Source organism: Choristoneura fumiferana, chromosome 5 (assembly GCF_025370935.1).
Source record: "Choristoneura fumiferana chromosome 5, NRCan_CFum_1, whole genome shotgun sequence".
Lineage (NCBI taxonomy): Eukaryota > Metazoa > Arthropoda > Insecta > Lepidoptera > Tortricidae > Choristoneura > Choristoneura fumiferana.
The window spans coordinates 12960260-12978813 of record NC_133476.1 but is presented as its reverse complement, the minus strand read 5'-3'; the positions used below and the strand labels follow the sequence as shown (position 1 = coordinate 12978813).

At 36.1% G+C, this 18554-nt stretch overlaps 2 protein-coding genes across 10 annotated transcripts in view; both read right to left on the bottom strand.

Moving 5' to 3' along the window:
- Positions 1 to 14084, bottom strand: part of LOC141428184 (atrial natriuretic peptide-converting enzyme) — a 29075-nt gene extending 14991 nt beyond the window's left edge. Inside the window, exon 1 of one of the 2 annotated variants that reach the window (XM_074088000.1) lies at positions 13536 to 14084. In XM_074088000.1, coding sequence (XP_073944101.1) covers positions 13536 to 13598 — 63 coding nt within the window. In that variant the 5' untranslated portion in view covers positions 13599 to 14084. Of the gene's footprint in view, positions 1 to 4347; positions 4717 to 13535 lie in introns of those variants that run through there. The other variant, XM_074088002.1, reaches the window with a different exon arrangement.
- A 93-nt stretch (positions 14085 to 14177) lies between these two features.
- The window catches only part of LOC141428185 (phosphatase and actin regulator 2), a 63387-nt gene continuing 59010 nt past the window's right edge, over positions 14178 to 18554 (bottom strand). For all 8 annotated transcript variants that reach the window (XM_074088003.1, XM_074088005.1, XM_074088006.1 and 5 more), the window contains one exon: positions 14178 to 18211. In XM_074088003.1, coding sequence (XP_073944104.1) covers positions 18196 to 18211 — 16 coding nt within the window. In that variant the 3' untranslated portion in view covers positions 14178 to 18195. The remainder of the gene's footprint in view (positions 18212 to 18554) is intronic.

The window sequence follows — 18554 nt, the reverse complement described above, 5'->3', positions numbered from 1 at the left end:
TATCAAATTAGACTAGAAGGTTCATAAATAAATAGTAGATTGTTCAACGAGGGACTAAAACAAGCCATAATGAGAAGAGATAATTAGCCACCCGAGTTGTTTAGTCTCGCGTTAAACACTCTACTTTTCACTTTATATACGAGGAAAAAAATAATGTTCTGTTCAAAATTATGTTACAATATTACTTTTTAAAAACGTACCTACGCTCGACTAATGGACAGGCCATCTGTTCACAATTGAAATAGAAAAAAAAAATGTTGCGCGATTTTGTTCTTTTCTTTTATAATTTATGAAGTGACGTTTTCAATGCTTGCATATTTAGCCAACAGTTTAAAGAATGATAACATTTTAAAACTAATTGAACTATGCATATTAAAATGAATTAATCCTTAATATAATTGAATAGATTTATATTCCTAATTATTAATTGTGTTTCACGAAACTAAATCGTGTTGTTTTTAATATTTTTGCACAGTAGGCATTTTGAGGTTATTTACACGCCCTGAAAATCCTCCATTCACAAACACCGTGTAGGCTGTTTAGGGGTTTCCAACGTAAATTTGAAAAAAGCTTTAATCCCTAGAGAATAAAAAGGAGCTTTAGTCCCGATAGGCAGAGACTAAAGTAACATTTTAAGAGCATGAGAAGTGAAAAAAATCTAAAATTACTTAACCGCAAAAAAAATCGTTTGTCATAGAAATACCACGAATCGGACTCGCACTTGGTCGGTTTTTAGATTTTACCTGTACTCATAATTTAAAATTTTACCTTCTTAATTCCCAGCATGGTCTATATAGTCTATGCGATGCGAGTTAAGCTAAGCTGCGGATTGTTGGACGCACAGACAGACAGCCATGGTGAAACTAGAAGATTTCTGTTGTTGCCACCTCGACTACGGAACCCTAGTAAAGGTGACCATTTTTCGCAATACTCTCAGTTACTTTACACAGTAACAAACAAGTGAATAACAAATAGGTTCCATTCATGACGATTGCTCAAAAATCATGACTATGACGTCTGTAACCAATTAGAGGACAATTGGACTGATTTTGGACGAGAATGCCATAGAATTATGTGTTTGCCACTCCGTTTGATGCAATTACGACGCCGCGCCGGGTTTGAATGGTGCTCTTCGTCTCCTTTTGTAATGCGTATATACAATGAACCGTGTAATGCCGCTATAGAACAGGTTACGAGCAAATAAATGATACGAACATGCTGACAGGTAGGTACTTTCAATATGTAGCTTTATCTTAACTACAACCACAATGAGACAATAGCAGTTGGGCGACCAATTAAGGCAAGCGATTTGGATGCACCTGTAAGCTTAGAGGTATGAAACAATTTCCCGAATTTGGCCAGCGTTACCTAACTATGAACTTTTGTTTGGGTTAATTGTTTTACCCACGGTTTGTATTCGCGCTTAAACCGGCATAACAGTCAAAGATCAACGACTTAATATTATGTTTAATGAGAAAAGTTAAGCTCTAATAACGAAGTAGAATGTAGAGATATTAGGTAACAAGTTAAGTAGCGCATGTTTCTGCGATGCTAGGAGATGAGAATCGTTTCATTGGTAACTAAGTATATCTAATGGTTTACGTAAAACGTTTTTTGTCTCAACTTTCTATTCGTTTTGAAAAATCTGATATATTTTAGTTTGAATCACGAAAACGAGCACGCAGTTGGCCACAGTAAGCAAAAGTCGAAATTAAACCTGAAAGTAGGTATACCGCGGGTTGCCGACTTTGCAGAATCAGCAGCTAAATAGAGATATTGCTTTTAGTTGCGGTATCACCGTCTAATTTAAGCCTCCTTTAATTACTACATACTATAAAAATAATGCACACCTACTCGTAAGTGAATTAATTTGCGGCAAAAATGTTATGTACAAAGCAAAAGGTAGCGCCACGTGTGGTTGGCCGATACTATGCGGTTGAATCACAGTAGACAGTTACAGAAACGCAAACGTATTGTCTGTTTGTAACTCTTGTAAAGTACATTTTTATTATCAAGTATCAAGAATGCGGATGTAAAGTAACTATAATATCATAGACGTGTTTTAACTAATGTAGAGTCAGTCGACTAAGACGAAACATAATATCCATTACATTACACTGTATAATTAGAAGAATTTAGCCATATTACATTTAAATTAATGCAAAGTCATAGATATAAGTTTTTAATGTTGCATGCTAAAACTACTTAGCAAAAAATGATGTTTCAATTTTCAAAATGTAACACCTTACTGTACTATTTTTTATGCAAATAAAGATGATTATGATTACAGCATATAATTATCTTGATTTAAATGTTTTAGTTTGTCACATAGACTAATTATACACCAAAATCACAATAGGACTAAATGTAAGGTACCTACTTATATTTTGTTTAACTAATGGCAAGAAAGCGGGCAGCGGCACGAAATTGCATGAGTTTATGTTGCGTCAACATGACCACTATTATACTTCAACTTGGAAATAATTGAATGTCAGATCAGATAATGCTAACTTACTCGGTTGTGTAAGTTGCTAATACACTTCCAGCTTATTGTTAAAAACATATTAAATAAGTTCATTGGCCAAAGAAGTATATAATATTGCTGTGGTACCTACCTACACCTATCTACGCAACCTAGTCTTCCAAAGAAGTTTTTTTGGGAGTACTTGTTTTGCCAAACATGTCTTAAATCGAGTTTTGCTCGACATGTTTCGGGCTAATCCGTAGCCCTTCCTCTTAGGAAGGTTGTTAGGAGTGCTGCAGCAGCCGCCGAGTCGCGATGCTCCTAAGAGAAAGGGCTACGGATTAGCCCGAAACTGACGAGCTAAACTCGATTTAAGACGTGAGTTATCCGGGTCAACATAATTTAATATGAGTCAGTCTCACGGTAGTGATGTTCAAAATAATACAAGTAATTAAGTGTTATACATGAAAAATAAAAAGCCGACTTAGGCAATAGGCGGTCTTAATGCTGAGGAAGTAAATGCAGAACTCGGTATACAAGTTAACTCGATCATAATGAATACCGTAACTAGTTATCTATAATTTACAATAGGTTGCTTATTAACACTGTTCAGTGTAAGTACATTTAACAATCGCTAGATTAAGGCCTCGCGTGCCAATGCTGCCAGCCTTCTGAGGCTTACAATGAGCAGTGACGGTGATGATGGCGGGGGTTTTACGTAATGTGTCAGGTTAGAATTAAGTAGTTTAATTAGTCTACCAGAGGGCAGTTTAAATACAGATATGAATTTAATTAGTTCACCGAATTCCACTAAACAAAAAGTATTAATCGGTGATCATAATAAAATGTTTGAATATTACTGAAATAATTTGCTCAATAGGTACATTTTACTGCATTTAATTGCTATATTAAGCAAGTAAGATTTTGATTAGTATCGCTCAGATGGTAAAGAAATTGCGGTGTTCATTTAATAACTTACTAGCAGCTATTTTGGGCAAAGGATCAGCCTCGCGATCCAACGTGCCAATGCTGCCAGCCTTCTGGGCACAATGAGCAGTGACGGTGATCTGGCGGGGGTTTTTTTCGTAAGTAGGTTAGTTTTAGTTTAATTTTAATTGTTGTACATAGTTATTTTTTTTAATTTAAATCTTTTTAAGTTATTGTTAGAAAGTTATGCTTACTAGCAACGAAAGTATGCGGGTAGGTACTTGGGTGGTTAGTGATTTCACGATTATTCCATTCAAACCTTTACTACAAGGACTAAGTTATGTGCAATGCAACTCTACATTCTTAATTTGCTGTAAGTCAAACTCTAGACGAATGACGTCAGGTTGCACAACGCTGCAGCCTTTAATCTTGGAAGATTCAAAGCTCGAGGCGAGCTTGCAAAACTTCCATTTGTTTTGTAATGCCCCTCTCATTTAGTAGTCGTTTTAGGAAATATATGAAACACGTTGAACAATTTGCTTTATTTTCAAGCTTGGGTTCAAGTAAACATGTACGCACTAAATAAGTAACCTTCTGTAATCGCAAAAGCGTGACACTCTGACATACAAGTGGCATTTGAACACAAACACCGAACAAAGAGACTGTTTTGAAGTATTTTCGTTCGAGCCTCACCTCTCGCAAAAACAAGGCCGAGCTAACCGCGTAGCTCTCAGAAATGCCTTCCCAAGTATTTCTTAGCTTTTCATTTTGTAATTATGAAACAGAACAATTGTGAAGACTAGAAACTTAATGTTTCAAACACCTGTTCATTATTAGTGCGTCCACATCATTAACTAATTAAGTACCACTTTTTTTTGTAACATTTTTGTATTCCCTTTTTGTACAATAAAGAGTATAAACAAACAAACAAGTACTTACCTTACTTAGGTACTTACGAATAACAGTATAAATCATCCAAAACCATGCCCCATTTACATCTGAGCTTTCATGCAAATTACCCATGCTAACGCCAATTTACCCGATAACGTCATTTTCGTGCAAAATTATCTCCATGAAATTATTTAAATCTCGAGTAAGAAATCCGTTTCCAATTGGATACGCGTAATAAGGCAAATGTATACAGAGAAGCCATGATTAATCATTTAGAAACTTGGAATTTCGATGTTGAAATAAGCGGACGCAAAGTAGAAAATTTTAAAAACTTGATTTGGGAAAACGCGTCAGACTTAAATGCAGGAAATGTAGAGTATGGCGCATTTGTGAATGCAGCGTGCACTTGTCGCGACCTACATCCCGGCCCGGCACGTTCTGCGCCCGCGCTGCCGCAATCGCAACAAAGGCCTGGCGCTATTCACACTTCCAGCTAGTTTCTATTATGATCTCTAACACTAACAATGTGCTCGACATCACTTTCGTTCTATACCTAATACCTACCTATTTTCAAATAATCACCGTTGATTTTTCCTCTAAAAATTCCACTAGTTAGGGCCAGACCGTTTAAACGTCAAACGAAAAACCGCTATCTACTAAAATTAGGTACTTACCTGAAAAACTACCTCTACTATAACAAATATTTTTTTTTAGCTGTATTTTTAAGGTAACTTTTAAGAGAATTTTTCCTCACACTTGTACTTATACCTACTTTTAAGTTGCAGGTAGCTACTTTTATACTTGGTCGGCAAAACATTTTATTCAATTGACGTAAGTAAAAAACAACCTACTAAAATAGGTATACTAACTACCATGTCAGGAGTTCTTTGCACACTTTATTTTATAGTTAGAGTAATTATTAAGATTTTTTTTTTAAGCGTTCGTCGATATATTTAACCTTTATGCTTAAGCTTAAACACCTTTTTTCCGTAACAAAGCTAACGCTCGTGAACGCCTCCTTTTGTAAATTTTCCGTTTCGATCGAAGTATATTTCGGAACAATCGCGGCGCGGAAAGTGTCTCTAATGCATGGACAGTGGCCAAACTGTCGGTAAAGAAAGCAACGTTTTACAACTGACAATTAAAAGTGGAAGTAAGGCGCCGTGAAAGTCAATAGGTAATTCGGCGTCAACCGGTATTCAATACATCGATTACATGTATGATCTTAGTAAATTAGATGCGAAAGCTTATGCATTTTTCAACTCTATCATGTAGTAACATCTTGCGTTTATATTGTGCGTTGAAGCATATCAAAGTTATATGCCTCATGCCTAAAATCTTCAAAAAATGCTACTACGTTTTGAGTTATCTGTTCAATAGAAAACATGCATTAAAACATAAATTTTCACGGATTTAGGGGACTTTGACGACTAGGTAGATACAATTCTTCATTTGTATTCAGGTTTCTGACATATCATCCGAGCTGCTCATGAAATGAATAGCTATTTAGTACAAATCTTCAACAAGAGATAAGCGCTTTCGCGATAATGCTTTATGGAAGTGTCAAAAAATTATGTATACGAGTAGGTAGCTTTACAACACGCAAGGACTATTTAGTACGAATGAAGCTCTAAGTTTTTTCTCTCAAATTCTAAACGAAATTATTTATGTCAGATCATTATCTATACTTGGTTTGGATAGGTATTTAACTAAATGTAAATGTAAAAAAACAACGTCAATTGTCTTAAATATTGAATTTCCCCCAATAAACTATCTGAACATTTACATTTCTGTAATGAAATACACTAGTCTAGTTTGTATTACCAAATCTGGCAGCTGAAGTTTGTTTACATTTAGTTAAACACCTATCCAAAACCAAGTATAGATCGTTAAAGTAGCAGCTACCCTATGCCCAATAACAAATAACATTCTGCTAAACTACTGAGGCAATGATTATATCTGATTATACTGACGTGACTATACTTAAGACCACGGGTGCGACAGGAGAGATTCCGGTGCGACATCAACGATTTCTCTTTGAATCACGACGCCTATTTGCCTATCATAACATGACTATTTAGGTAGTTCTTATTCGTGACGCATTGAATTAGGTTTCTAAATAAGAAAGAGAGAAAAGAAAAACTTATTCGTGGCAAGAATTTGTTTTGCTTGTATTTCTCAAAATACAAGCAAAGCAACCTGATGAGGTTAATACTTGACGTACCTAATGCCTTATACTAGGTACTACTTGTACTGTATTCCTATGCTTACGCTTATGCGGAATTTGTCGAAAGTTGTAGATAATTTAACTACATGTACATAATATCTTTCCACGTATGGCGTTCAGAACATGAATTGTTTAGTGTCAAAACTAGGCTAGATATAGTACACCAACTCTACATGAAGTAAGCAAACGCGAACTATGTCATACAATTTATCAACAATATTAAGTTATTTGCAGCCAACGAAACGGATCTATTGACTTGTAATGTAATCATATGTAACCGAATCGTGATATTGCGGTATTTGTCGTGACTATTTCGAAAACTAAACCAGAGTGACAGCTATATGGTAGAGTTATTGTAGAACATTTATGTCTTATGGATATTTCTTGCGCGGTCGGCAATAATATTGAATTGTTAGGCCACAGATTGGATGTCAGCGGCTAGCGGGGCGAATAGCGGAGCGGTGAGCGTGTTCTCTGTTCATTGTGCGGTACAGACGCTCGTCGCACAATACCATCAGTACATACATTACAGTGGTCATCACTACGTGTGCTGCCCAGAGATAACGCTTGCCGAGCCGTTGCCCACGGGCGTCTTGTTCGAAGCCATAAAGTGCTGGTATGCTATAATTTTTAAGACCTGAATGACAACTATCGTAATAAAATAATGGTTATGGACTACAATCGTTTTTCGTAGACATAAAAACCCCTGACGTAGGTTGAAAGATCGCGTATTTTGTGACAAGGGAATCTTTACCTATTTAATATTCAAAGGTAGAGATAGTTTTCGTTAACACTTTATTTTAAAAGCCCATGATTACAGAAGAAATATTTTAGGGTTCCGTAGTCAACTAGGAACCCTTATAGTTTCGACATGTCTGTACGCGGCTAAGCTCAGAGACCGTTAGTGCCAGATAGCTGTAATTTGGAGTGAATATACCTTTGTCACATTTGTCAAATTTGAAAAAAATCAGAATGGTAGTAAGTATATCAAATTTACAAGGAAAATTATAACGGCTAAGATTGCTTGAGAATTATTATTATTAGAAGTATGAGAGTAGGTAAATAGCGGCCTAAGGGGAAAAATGTACCTAAACTTGTAAAATTCCGTACACAACATGAAATCCTTAGAAAAATATTACTTGATTTTTTCGTAATGGCTACAAAACCCTATCTCGGGCGTGTCCGACACGCTCTTGGCCACTTTTTAAATTTGTTTATTTATAAATAGCTATTTCCCGCGACCCTGTCTGCGCAGAACTTGTATATCGCACCCCGTGGGAACTATGCCATTTTTCGGCAATATCTTAATACGAATCTAAATCAGTTCAATAGTTTAAGCGTGGAGAGGTAACAGACAGACAAACAAAGTTACTTTCACATTTATAATATTAGTAGTAAGGATTTCAGCGATTTCGTGACTTACTTAAAATGTCGTGAACTTTATCACCTTGCTGAAAACAGTTTTGTAATTCAAGAATTGCGATAAAATTGAGATTTTATTAGTGATATTTGCCATGTGATTTGTCTGTATTGATTGAACATGTTAATTAGCTATTAATTTTATAATGAGAAAAAGCTAGGTAACTCGGCGGATTTGTACGGTTACCTATGAAAGGAAGGTAAATCTTATAAATACAAAGGTAATAAAGAAGATGAGAGTTTTTTAAAGCAGTTGTCGTGCGTAAAAGATGTTATTGATGATTGAATTTGTTGAATGGCCAGCGGCCGAGTCGGAACTGCGCGCTGACCCGGATCACGTTACCACGTCTTCCCCGTTAACGTCCACTGACACACTTTTGCACTCAGCTGATTTACCATTTCACCGAAATTCTATAAAATATCACATCAAACCCATGTATGTATATGCAAGTAGCTTGTTCGTTTTGTGTTTGTTTCAATATTTCTCAAAATCTCCGTATCCGTTTGGGTGGGTAAAGACGAGCTTGTTTTTTTTATATACAGTATATATAGGCTTGCGTTTGGCCACAATCACGCCTGATGGAAAGCGAGGATGAGGCCTACGATGGAGCACGCTTGCCTAGTAAATGTTTTTTAGTTTTTTCTAGGTATTTAAAAAAAAATGCTTGCTCTCCGCTGTTGCATTTAAAGCTACACAACAGAGAACCGCTCTGAAGCTTGGCGAAGATAATTTGGACTTTGTAGTAGTAGTTAAATTACAATAAACTTTGCTCTGACCTTGCATATTTTTATAATAATCCTACTTACTAATATGTGAAAGTTTGAATGTGTGTTACCAACTCAATCACGCAAAAACAGCTGAACGAATTTTGATGAACTTTGGAATACAAAAATATACTTTACAATCAGGATTATTGGACAGACATTGGGTTGATTTCCAAAAACATGGCTTTATCTGTTGGAGAAACATGTGACCCTGTCAAAAGAAAACAAATTTTATAGTTTCAAAGTCCTTTACCTTCAAAACCATCGATTACTTGCATCCCTTAACAGAATGTCCCTTCCCCATTTACCCCTAATAAAAGAAGACCCAAACAGCGTCAGAGCCAAGGACACGAGTGATTTTTGACGGTACCTATCTAATCCGAAATAATCTCAAAGCCGTGCTTCTCGGAACCTTTACGAGCGAATGATTGACGTTGCCCCTTTTATTGGTTTTCGCGAATGATTGATTGAATCAGGATACTTTTGAGATTTCTGTTATATACTTAAGTACCTATGTTTGTGAAGAGATTGATTTATGTACGTGAGTACAGTCAGCTGCAGAAGTAGCTGCTCAAAATGATATAAACTACCCAGAATTCAATTCAATTCAATTCATTCGGAAAATAGATGAACCTTAAAGGACGCCTCTTCATTAATTTATTGATTGAAGGATGCTAGAAAAAAAAGGAGCAAAAATCGGCCAAGTACAGTCGAGTTCATAAATTTGTGAGCAAAAATTTTATCAAAAATATTTGAACACGACTCTATTGTTAACGGCGTAGAAACGTGTTCAGATATTTTTGATCAACTTTTTGCTCACAAGTTTATGAACTCGACTGTACAAATATGCGACAAATATTCAATATAGCCTTTTGATCGAATACTACTCCTTAACTTTATATAAACTGTGATAGTTTTCCTTTTAAATTCGTTATCTGTATGTACTCCTATATACCTACTCGTAGATATTTACACTACGTACGTATGCTGTTTTTTTCCCTGATTTTTTCATGCCACGGCTTAGCTAGTAAGGGAGGGCACTTAATTCTACAAAAATGGGCACTTTAGGTTTAATATTTGCAAGTGGATCACTAAATTGGAAATGAGCGTAACAAACTTACCTATAATGTTCTGGAAAGACCAACCAACGTCGAAACCCCAGAAACCCACACCATGAAATAAAACGAGTAGAAATTCAAGCCCGCTTTACGTGTAGGGAAAGTGCTAGAATGTTTTTTTTTCCAATTTTTTTTATAAGAAACCCTTGATACGCGAGTCCGACTCTCACTTGGCTCGTTTTTAGGATTCCGTGGTCAACTAGGAACCCTTATAATTCCGCCATGTCTGTCCGTCTGTCTGTCTGTCCACGGCTAAGTTCAGAGACCGTTACAGTCGCCATCAGATATTTCGGAGCGGCCAAGGTGTTCAAAAATATCGGCACATGTCCTAGGTATTATTATGATATTTTTGATCACCTTGGCTGCTCCGAACTATAAGGCGACTGTATTAGAAAGCTGTATTTTGGCATGAATATACATATACCACGCACCATATAAATCTGCCTAAAAGTTCATTATTTAGTACTAAGTTTTGACGCATTTTTGAGATACATTTTTTATGCGACGTCTTTACTTTACTCCCGGATTGTGTTCGAATCGCTTAACGGTATAGTGCCTATTAAATTATTGGAATTATACCTTTATAGTTTTTGTGGTACTATAGTACTTTTCGGATAGGATGGGTACGGTGACACATGTCATTAAGCAATTAAAGGGTTGTGACAATATAAATTCGAATCGATTTATTACGACTCTCGATTAAGTATGCTAAGGGTGTGTAATCGATTTTATTAGTGATACTTTATATTTTTAACTAGTTTTTGCCTGTTGCTTTACCCGCGTAGCAAGTGTTTTTGCTTGTATATCAGGATCTCACAAACCATGCGGTCTTCTTTGGCACTATATCAAAACTAATAACGGTAAAAAAATTAACAAAAACCGTAATAACAAAGTAACAGTTCAAAACATCAAACAATACGAAACACTCGATACAAAGACGCATTGTAAGGACCTTCGCTCTCGCGACTAATTGATGATGAAAAAAAAACAAAAAAATTTTTAGGGTACCTTAAATTCCATACACGTAAAGTGGGGATGATTTTTTTTCACTTCCGAACTATGTTGTGGCCGTTGTGGGCTATCGTTGGATATGTATTTGAAAATAAATAGGGGTTTGCAAACACTATTTATTGATAAAGTGAATATTTTCGGAGATATTCACTCAGGAAGTTCAAAAAAAAGTGCCCTTAGCGTTAGCGACTTAGATAGCTTGAGAATTATTAGTAGTTTATGAAGAGTAAATAGCAGCCTAAGGTATAAAATATACCTAAACTTGGAAGATTCGGTACACAATACGAAATCCTTAGAAAAATAATATTTGATTTTTCGTAATGGCTACGGAACCCTATCCTGGGCGTGTACGGCACGCTCTTGTTCATTATTATTATGGGCCTGTCCATTCCGTGTGCATAAACATTTCACTCTAAGTACATAATTGTTGCATTCCAAAGCACCGTTTATGACAATATTCTATTTATATATTTATAAAAAAGAAAAAGCAAAGTCCTTTGTCTGCATAAGGAAACCTTCACTGGGTTGGTACTCAAACTACTTCCTAGTGTCAAAACGAGTTCGATAAGATCAGCGACCGATTTATTATCCACATGCAATATATCTCTACATCTATTATACTTAATCGTAAAGCCTTATGCGAGCATTACAGCGCTCAACCTATACCTACTTAATGAGCGGCGAATGCAAAAACGCTAAGGACTGAAATCTTCTTACGTGCTTCAAGTAATGGATTCAACTCTACCAAACATGGCAGTTAGAAGCCTAAACAAGAATCTTAATTATTTCCAAGACCGGTACAGTACATTACATACATTTACCTAAATAGATGAGTAGCTGAGCAAACGCAAGCTACGGTACTTATTTTCAAGATAATATTTATTTTGAATCACTTCATTAGCGACTCTATTGGTTCGTAGTGGCGATCAGAAATTAGTAAGTACTTAAAAAGTACCAGTGTTCGGTGACTAACGGTGAGCAAGAGTAGGTACCTAATATTTTCGGTCTCTACACAAAATATTCTAAAGTAAATTACGATAGTCGCATACACGCGGTTCCGCCTACGATCGCTCTCCGAATATGCAGCCTAAAAGTGTAAGAATTTATGAATTTGGAAATCTACACGTATGTTTGAACAAGAAACTACCGTGAGGCTCACTCATATTAATGATATTGACCCGGATAACTCACGTCTTAAATCGAGTTTGTTTCGGGCTAATTCGTAGCCCTTCTTCTCACTCAGCAGCTGCTGCAACACGCGCACTGCATACACTGCGCTGCACTGCGTGTTGCAGTAAACTACTCTAAGAAGAAGGGCTACGGATTAGCCCGAAACATGTCGAGCTAAACTCGATTTAAAACGTGAGTTATTCGGGTCAATATCATTAATGTACACGTAGTAGGTATTAGCCAAATAGGTAATACTACTCCTAATCTATGTTAGATGGTTAGGGTCTAATGAATGATTAAACTGCGTAATGCCTTAATTCTGTTCTAATTTGCCTGAATTTTAAATTGTTATGATTCTACGGTACGGTGGTGGTGTACAAAAAAAAACATCGAATGAGATCCTCCAACTCCAACTGAGCTTAGGCAGCAGCTAAGTTATGATGAGATATCGAGATATTTTGTTATACCTAAGCGTTTATTAAACTTCATATATTTATTTCCATGATTCAAATCTTGTAATTTGATCCACTTCCAGTGGTCAGATTGACTTGAAATTTGGTATTATATGTAGGTTCGATGATTATGTAAGTACAGTCGACAAAAAAGTTCATTCAGCAAGAAAAGCTTTTATTAAAAATGAATTACTTAACAGAAACTTGTTTTAAATATTCCTACTGACAAACTTTACATGATATGCACGTGCGCAATAAATTTGCGCAGTTCCTTCGACAGTGGGTAAGGGGAAACAACTTACTCAATTACGTTTTTATGCAATTTTTTAACTTATATAGGGGTTGAGCTAAGCTTAGCGGAACGGAGTGCTTTGTATTGCTAAATCCAAAAGCTTCCTACGAAGTTTTAACATCTACAGTAGCTTTGTTTGTTGTAAGTCTTGAATAATTTGATTCGTCGCGTCGAATTTAATTAGGTATTCAGGCTAAAGGTGCATCAAACAAAACTAGAAACCAGTTGTCGAGTTCTGAGGAATCGAATCGGAGACTGCACTTTTTATTTTATAAAAAAAAAACCTCTAGAGCTATCTATATAAATAAAAATTAACGGCTAAATATGTTGGTAGTTAGAAGACACCTAAGCGCAAAACTCGAGAACGGCACTATATATTTTTAATTCTTAGAGAATCGGGAATCCAGGGGGATAGCGATAAACGAAATATTCACAGGCGAAGATGGTGTACCTATAGTCTAATAATAATAAACAAACCGAGCGCGATTCCTCAGTTTGCGCGTGGACTGTTAATCATAACTAGGAACTTCGATTACATTTGGCGATCGCTCTTAAATAAAAAAATAATTCATGTTGAGACATGGGCACTTAAAAAGCGCCTTAGCGATAAAAGTAAAAGTTTCCCACTTAGTAAAGAGAAAAGGTACTTTAGAGCTATTAATGAGTTAAATACCCATACATACATATAAAGATCTATCAATTGTATTCATAATCATCATAACAATACTGTGAATCACGCGTGCCGGTATTAATTAGCGGGAGCGGCGTGAAGACAATGCTAGAAACCATCGAATCTCACCTCTGACTCCCATGTGTTTTTCGATCGCGGCTTACTCTCCTTCATGCTTCCAGAGAACGTCATGACGACTATCCTTTGTCCAGCCGTTGCACTTTCACGTCACCCTTAATTTCAGGAAGGGGTCACTGTCCACAGCTTAACGATACACTTTAGAACTGTCGCTTTCTGTTATCTTTTTGCCGGATCGCTGGTTGTAATGTAAACATCGTGGGCATTAGCGCGGTGTCGCGGCGGGGACGCGCGCGCAGTGTTCGGTGCCGGCGGCGAGCGCGGACTGGCGCGGAGTCCACATCAACGCGCCGGCGCGGCGATCGGCGTCTTGGTAAGGGGAACGGACTACAGTTAACTTTCTCTCGTCTCAACCCGGCCGCACGTCCATAAGTTGAGCGCCATCGAAAGTGCTACCGCCGCAGCCTCACGGGTCAAAGCCTCCATGACATTACGCGAAACAATACTGTTCGATTGTTGGCTGATAACAAAAATTATCGATATCGACTGTATTGTAGCTGATATGGGTTTCATATTCGAGTGCTTGTCTTGCAAATAGGTACTTTCTCATTTCACTTTTTAACGGTGTCTTTAAAAATTCAAACAACATTTTATTAAAAAGGGACGTTTGGTGGTAAAACAAACACAATCGAGTATAAAACTTAATGTATAATCATGGTATTTACAGGCTTACCTTATATAAAACAAGTAATTATGGCTATTATAAAATATACTTATTACAACATGTCATTAATAATTTACACAATATTCAAATAAAAGCAACAGTAAACGGATTACTGAAGTTAGCAATTTGTATGTCGTAGTAGCACAAGAGACGCGCGATATCGTTGGAAAAAAGAGATTCCATAATTTACATCATAATTAAAATTATATACAGACACTTTCAAAAAACTCTCATTGGTAATTCGTAACCAATATTATAACTATTACGTTATTTTGCCATGACCATACACTTGTATCATAATTATTGTAACAAGATTAACATATTTCTACATATATGTACCAGAAATTTATATTTCCTTTATAAAAAGAACGTGCATCAAAGATATAAATAGAGTTTGCGATGTTATATGCAAACTAGTGGGTTAACACTTCATTGACACCACTGGACTATATATACTAAGTATAAAAATAAATTCTCTAGCTACAACTTCATTGTTGCCGAGAACGCCTTGTCGAATGTTAATCTACACATATAAAAAATCTCATTTGGAATACTATCGTTAAGAAAAAAATGGTGAACATAATGGTGTACATTGATATTGCTAACACAGCACCTTTAAGATGTAAGAGAATGCAGAACTTGCATTGATAAAAAATAAATTAGGCAGGCGCCCAGCCAGGACCTTATTGGACATTCGTATTACTTGCAGTGTATTGTTATAACGGTTGTATTTAATGGCTCCGTGCGACATTTGTCAATGGAGGGCTGCACGTTTTTAGATATATTTAAAAAACAGTGGAAAAGTATATATAAAATATATAAAAATAAGCACGAGAATTGGAGATAATCTAGAAAGTATGATAGTTTGTTAAATCGTATTCCAAATTTAGATTTTATGAAATAATTAGATATCATTGATACTACTTTTACACAGAGCCAATAATTAGAATTCCATTTTGACTCTCATGAAATTATATTTTTGGATTTTCAATTTAATTTGACATTCTCTTTTTAACGCCAAGTAAAAAATAAAACGATTTAATTAAATAAACCAAACGAACACTACTGATAATACACCGTATCACAATATTTTGGTAAGTTTACATATAATTATTTCAATTGTTTTTCATTTATGTACCTACTGCGTGGTATGAACGAAAAAGATTTCTATTCAATGCAGCTAAATTGAAGTTACATCGCCGTACGTTACCTTCGTTTTCATAAACCTAACTAAGCTACTCACACAGACGACAAGTTCATAATTTTCGTTCAACAGCCCCGTGAAATTGCACGCGATGTTTCTTCGATATAACAGCTAAATATACTCACTTCCCCAACAATTACTTGAGATATCAACAGTCGCATGATATATCGTAATAACATATATACATAGTAAATAATGGCAATACACAAGCTAGTTAAAAGAATTTAGTTGAGCCTTAGATCTTTGGAAATCTGAATGTCTTCTTATCATTACAATATCCGTAAACGTCTATATTTTACGTCAACGCTTTATTTGCAAATCTAACAAAACCGTTTAGAAAAATAAGTCGTCATTTTGGCTTCCAATTCTATCTATAATGGAATGGTCTCAAGAATAACCATCATTTACAACTTTTTAGCTCACTATCATAATATTGCATAAAGTACTGTGATTACGAAATCGCTTAACATGAGAGAAATATAATTAAATTATCGCGTAGTAATACATAAACCTATGTTAATGACAATATTATGGTTGGTATAATCAGTGACGGCCAACGGACTGGAGGTACGGGCAGCGGGGCGCCGGGGGCGCGTCGCGGTTACGATATGTACAACTAGTGACAAGTATAGCGTGTGGTCCGACACCAGCCGATAAACAGTAAGAGGGCAACTCACCGCAGTAGCCTTCGGCCGTCCGCAGCCTATACCAAAGCACTTCGTAACCCGGTACTCGTCACACATCAGTACTGTGCTGAGTGTACTCCCTAAAGAGTCGCGGCGTGGTTAGATGTTCATAGGTATAATTCCACAAGCATGAACTGTATTGAATTAACTTTAGTATAAAGCACGTCACAAAAAATGGCACCGCTACTACACAATGATACATTGCTGTATAAAATGATTTTAAATACACATGATTTCTATGTATGAGTTATAATAGATACTAATATAATACGATAATAATACATTACGAACGATGGTCTGAACACTAAAGTTTCAAAGGTTTCACATATCATATACCGAACTGATATTATTATTGCTCTCTATACTATAAATTTCAGAGAATACAATCAACATCACGGAGAAAATTTAAATGGTACCCCAATTACATGTACCGATTGATATCGTACCGAACGATACAAAATAATCTCAGAAGGCGTATTATATTAAGTTAATCTAAATCTTTATAGGAGCTTATTCGATCATTTAATTTAAGTCCTTTACGCAATACTTCGTTCAGCGTCGAATACATAACGCTACTTCTAAGTTGGAGCGTCCCGCTGTTTAATGAGTTGTTCCCGCTTATTGGCATGTGCCGTATTCGGTATGATTGCCGGGCGCCAGGTATGCCCAGGATGCATTATACTACTGTCCACTAAACGCCATCTGATCTAAACACGCGAGGTTACTCTCTATCTGTGCGTTTAACAATCACCACTCCATGTTTCCCTGTAGATGTTGCAGTTACCGTATTTCTTGTTCCATATATTGTTAGAAATCACAGTCATTAAATGATATTACATCAATTTTTGCGTGTCATAATCAGTTCAAAATGACGTTATCCGAGCATTTGATATACGGATAAGAGATGATAGGTGGTATATTAGCCGTAAGGATGTTTCTTTATTAACTAATAATATGGCATGCCTAGAATTGTGATTATAAGAGCAAAGTAAACACTTTATCGAGTAGGTATTATGGTCTTGGAGTTTTGGCAACTACAGTCTATGCTCTAATTTGTTTATTGTTATGTTGCACAGCATTTGGAAGCACTTATAAACAGTTTCAAAATTTTAATAGTTGTGCAGTCTAAATTGAGGATATTACATTAATCTGATTCTACTTATCAAATACGACACCTATATACCAATATAACACCTACATCTTTATTACCAAACAATATACAAGAAACTTTGCATATTTTACATACAAGAGCGCAACTTTGGTAGAACACGATAATGCAGTAAACTGTCTAAAACAACGTCTCGGGCGATATCACGATGCCCTTTTAAATGGAACTACAAAACGTTTCGCGATAAAACAGTAAATATTAGTGGCAGTATCCCACGGCCAAAGTTAAAAATTGCTTTCAATAATAATAAGACACGACAAATGTTAAATTGAATCAACTATACGCCCTCAATAACGCTATAATTTCCAAAACATAAATTAGATTGTGACCATAAAAATATATCAAGAATATGTGAAATAAATATGTTTAAAATCGAATCTAGCTTAATGACTACGGAGCTAAAAGCTAGCAATATAAGAAAAAATCACAAAACTACAAACTCCAATGATGGATACGTTTCACGTCTCAATACGATTCACTCGAATATCTCACAATGCACTGAGCTTCAAGCACATAATCTCAACATAATAATCAGTATCACTAACCTTTCTCGAAGGTCAATTCAAAGAATGTATAGGTACGCTTACAATACAACTTAACATAAAACGATACCACAAAAGTAATAAAATTGTACTCGGCAATAACTAGGATATTATAAAAACAGGTAAATTAAAACAAGATTGCACTCACGGTACGCATATACAAAACGTAAGTTTAGAACGGCGGTATAACGCAACTTTAGAATAATCAACACTTTACCGATGCGGTATGGTAAGTTATTGCATAGAGATCCTCCGTTTGTCGGAAGAAGTCAATATATATAAGTTTATATGTAATGAATCACAGACGCGTCGGGCCCGTTGGCCGCAGGCCGGCGCCCGGCCGCGGCGCCGCGTCGCGCGCGCCCGCTGTCGGCTAAGGCACGGCCGTCATGGTCTATGGAACCTGCAACACACCACTCGTCAACGGCACGAACACACCGAGCTCCATTTCAAACTGCACCTACATCGCAATATACGACACAGCTTATATGTAAGTTACACAGTGGTGTTTTAAACATTACAACTTTATCTAGATTAAATCAGCTTACCAATTTTTTCAAGAAGATTTCACATAACTTCTCAGTTGTATTGAGCAGTAGTGAGTGTTGTGCTAAGTTATGCTTTTGTAACTAAATTATTACATTGTGGTTGCGTCGTTGCAATTAGTACCTACCTAGACGCATGGAGAATTTCTTAAGATATACTTCCTATTTCTAATTGATTTGAACATATGAATTCGATTTAAG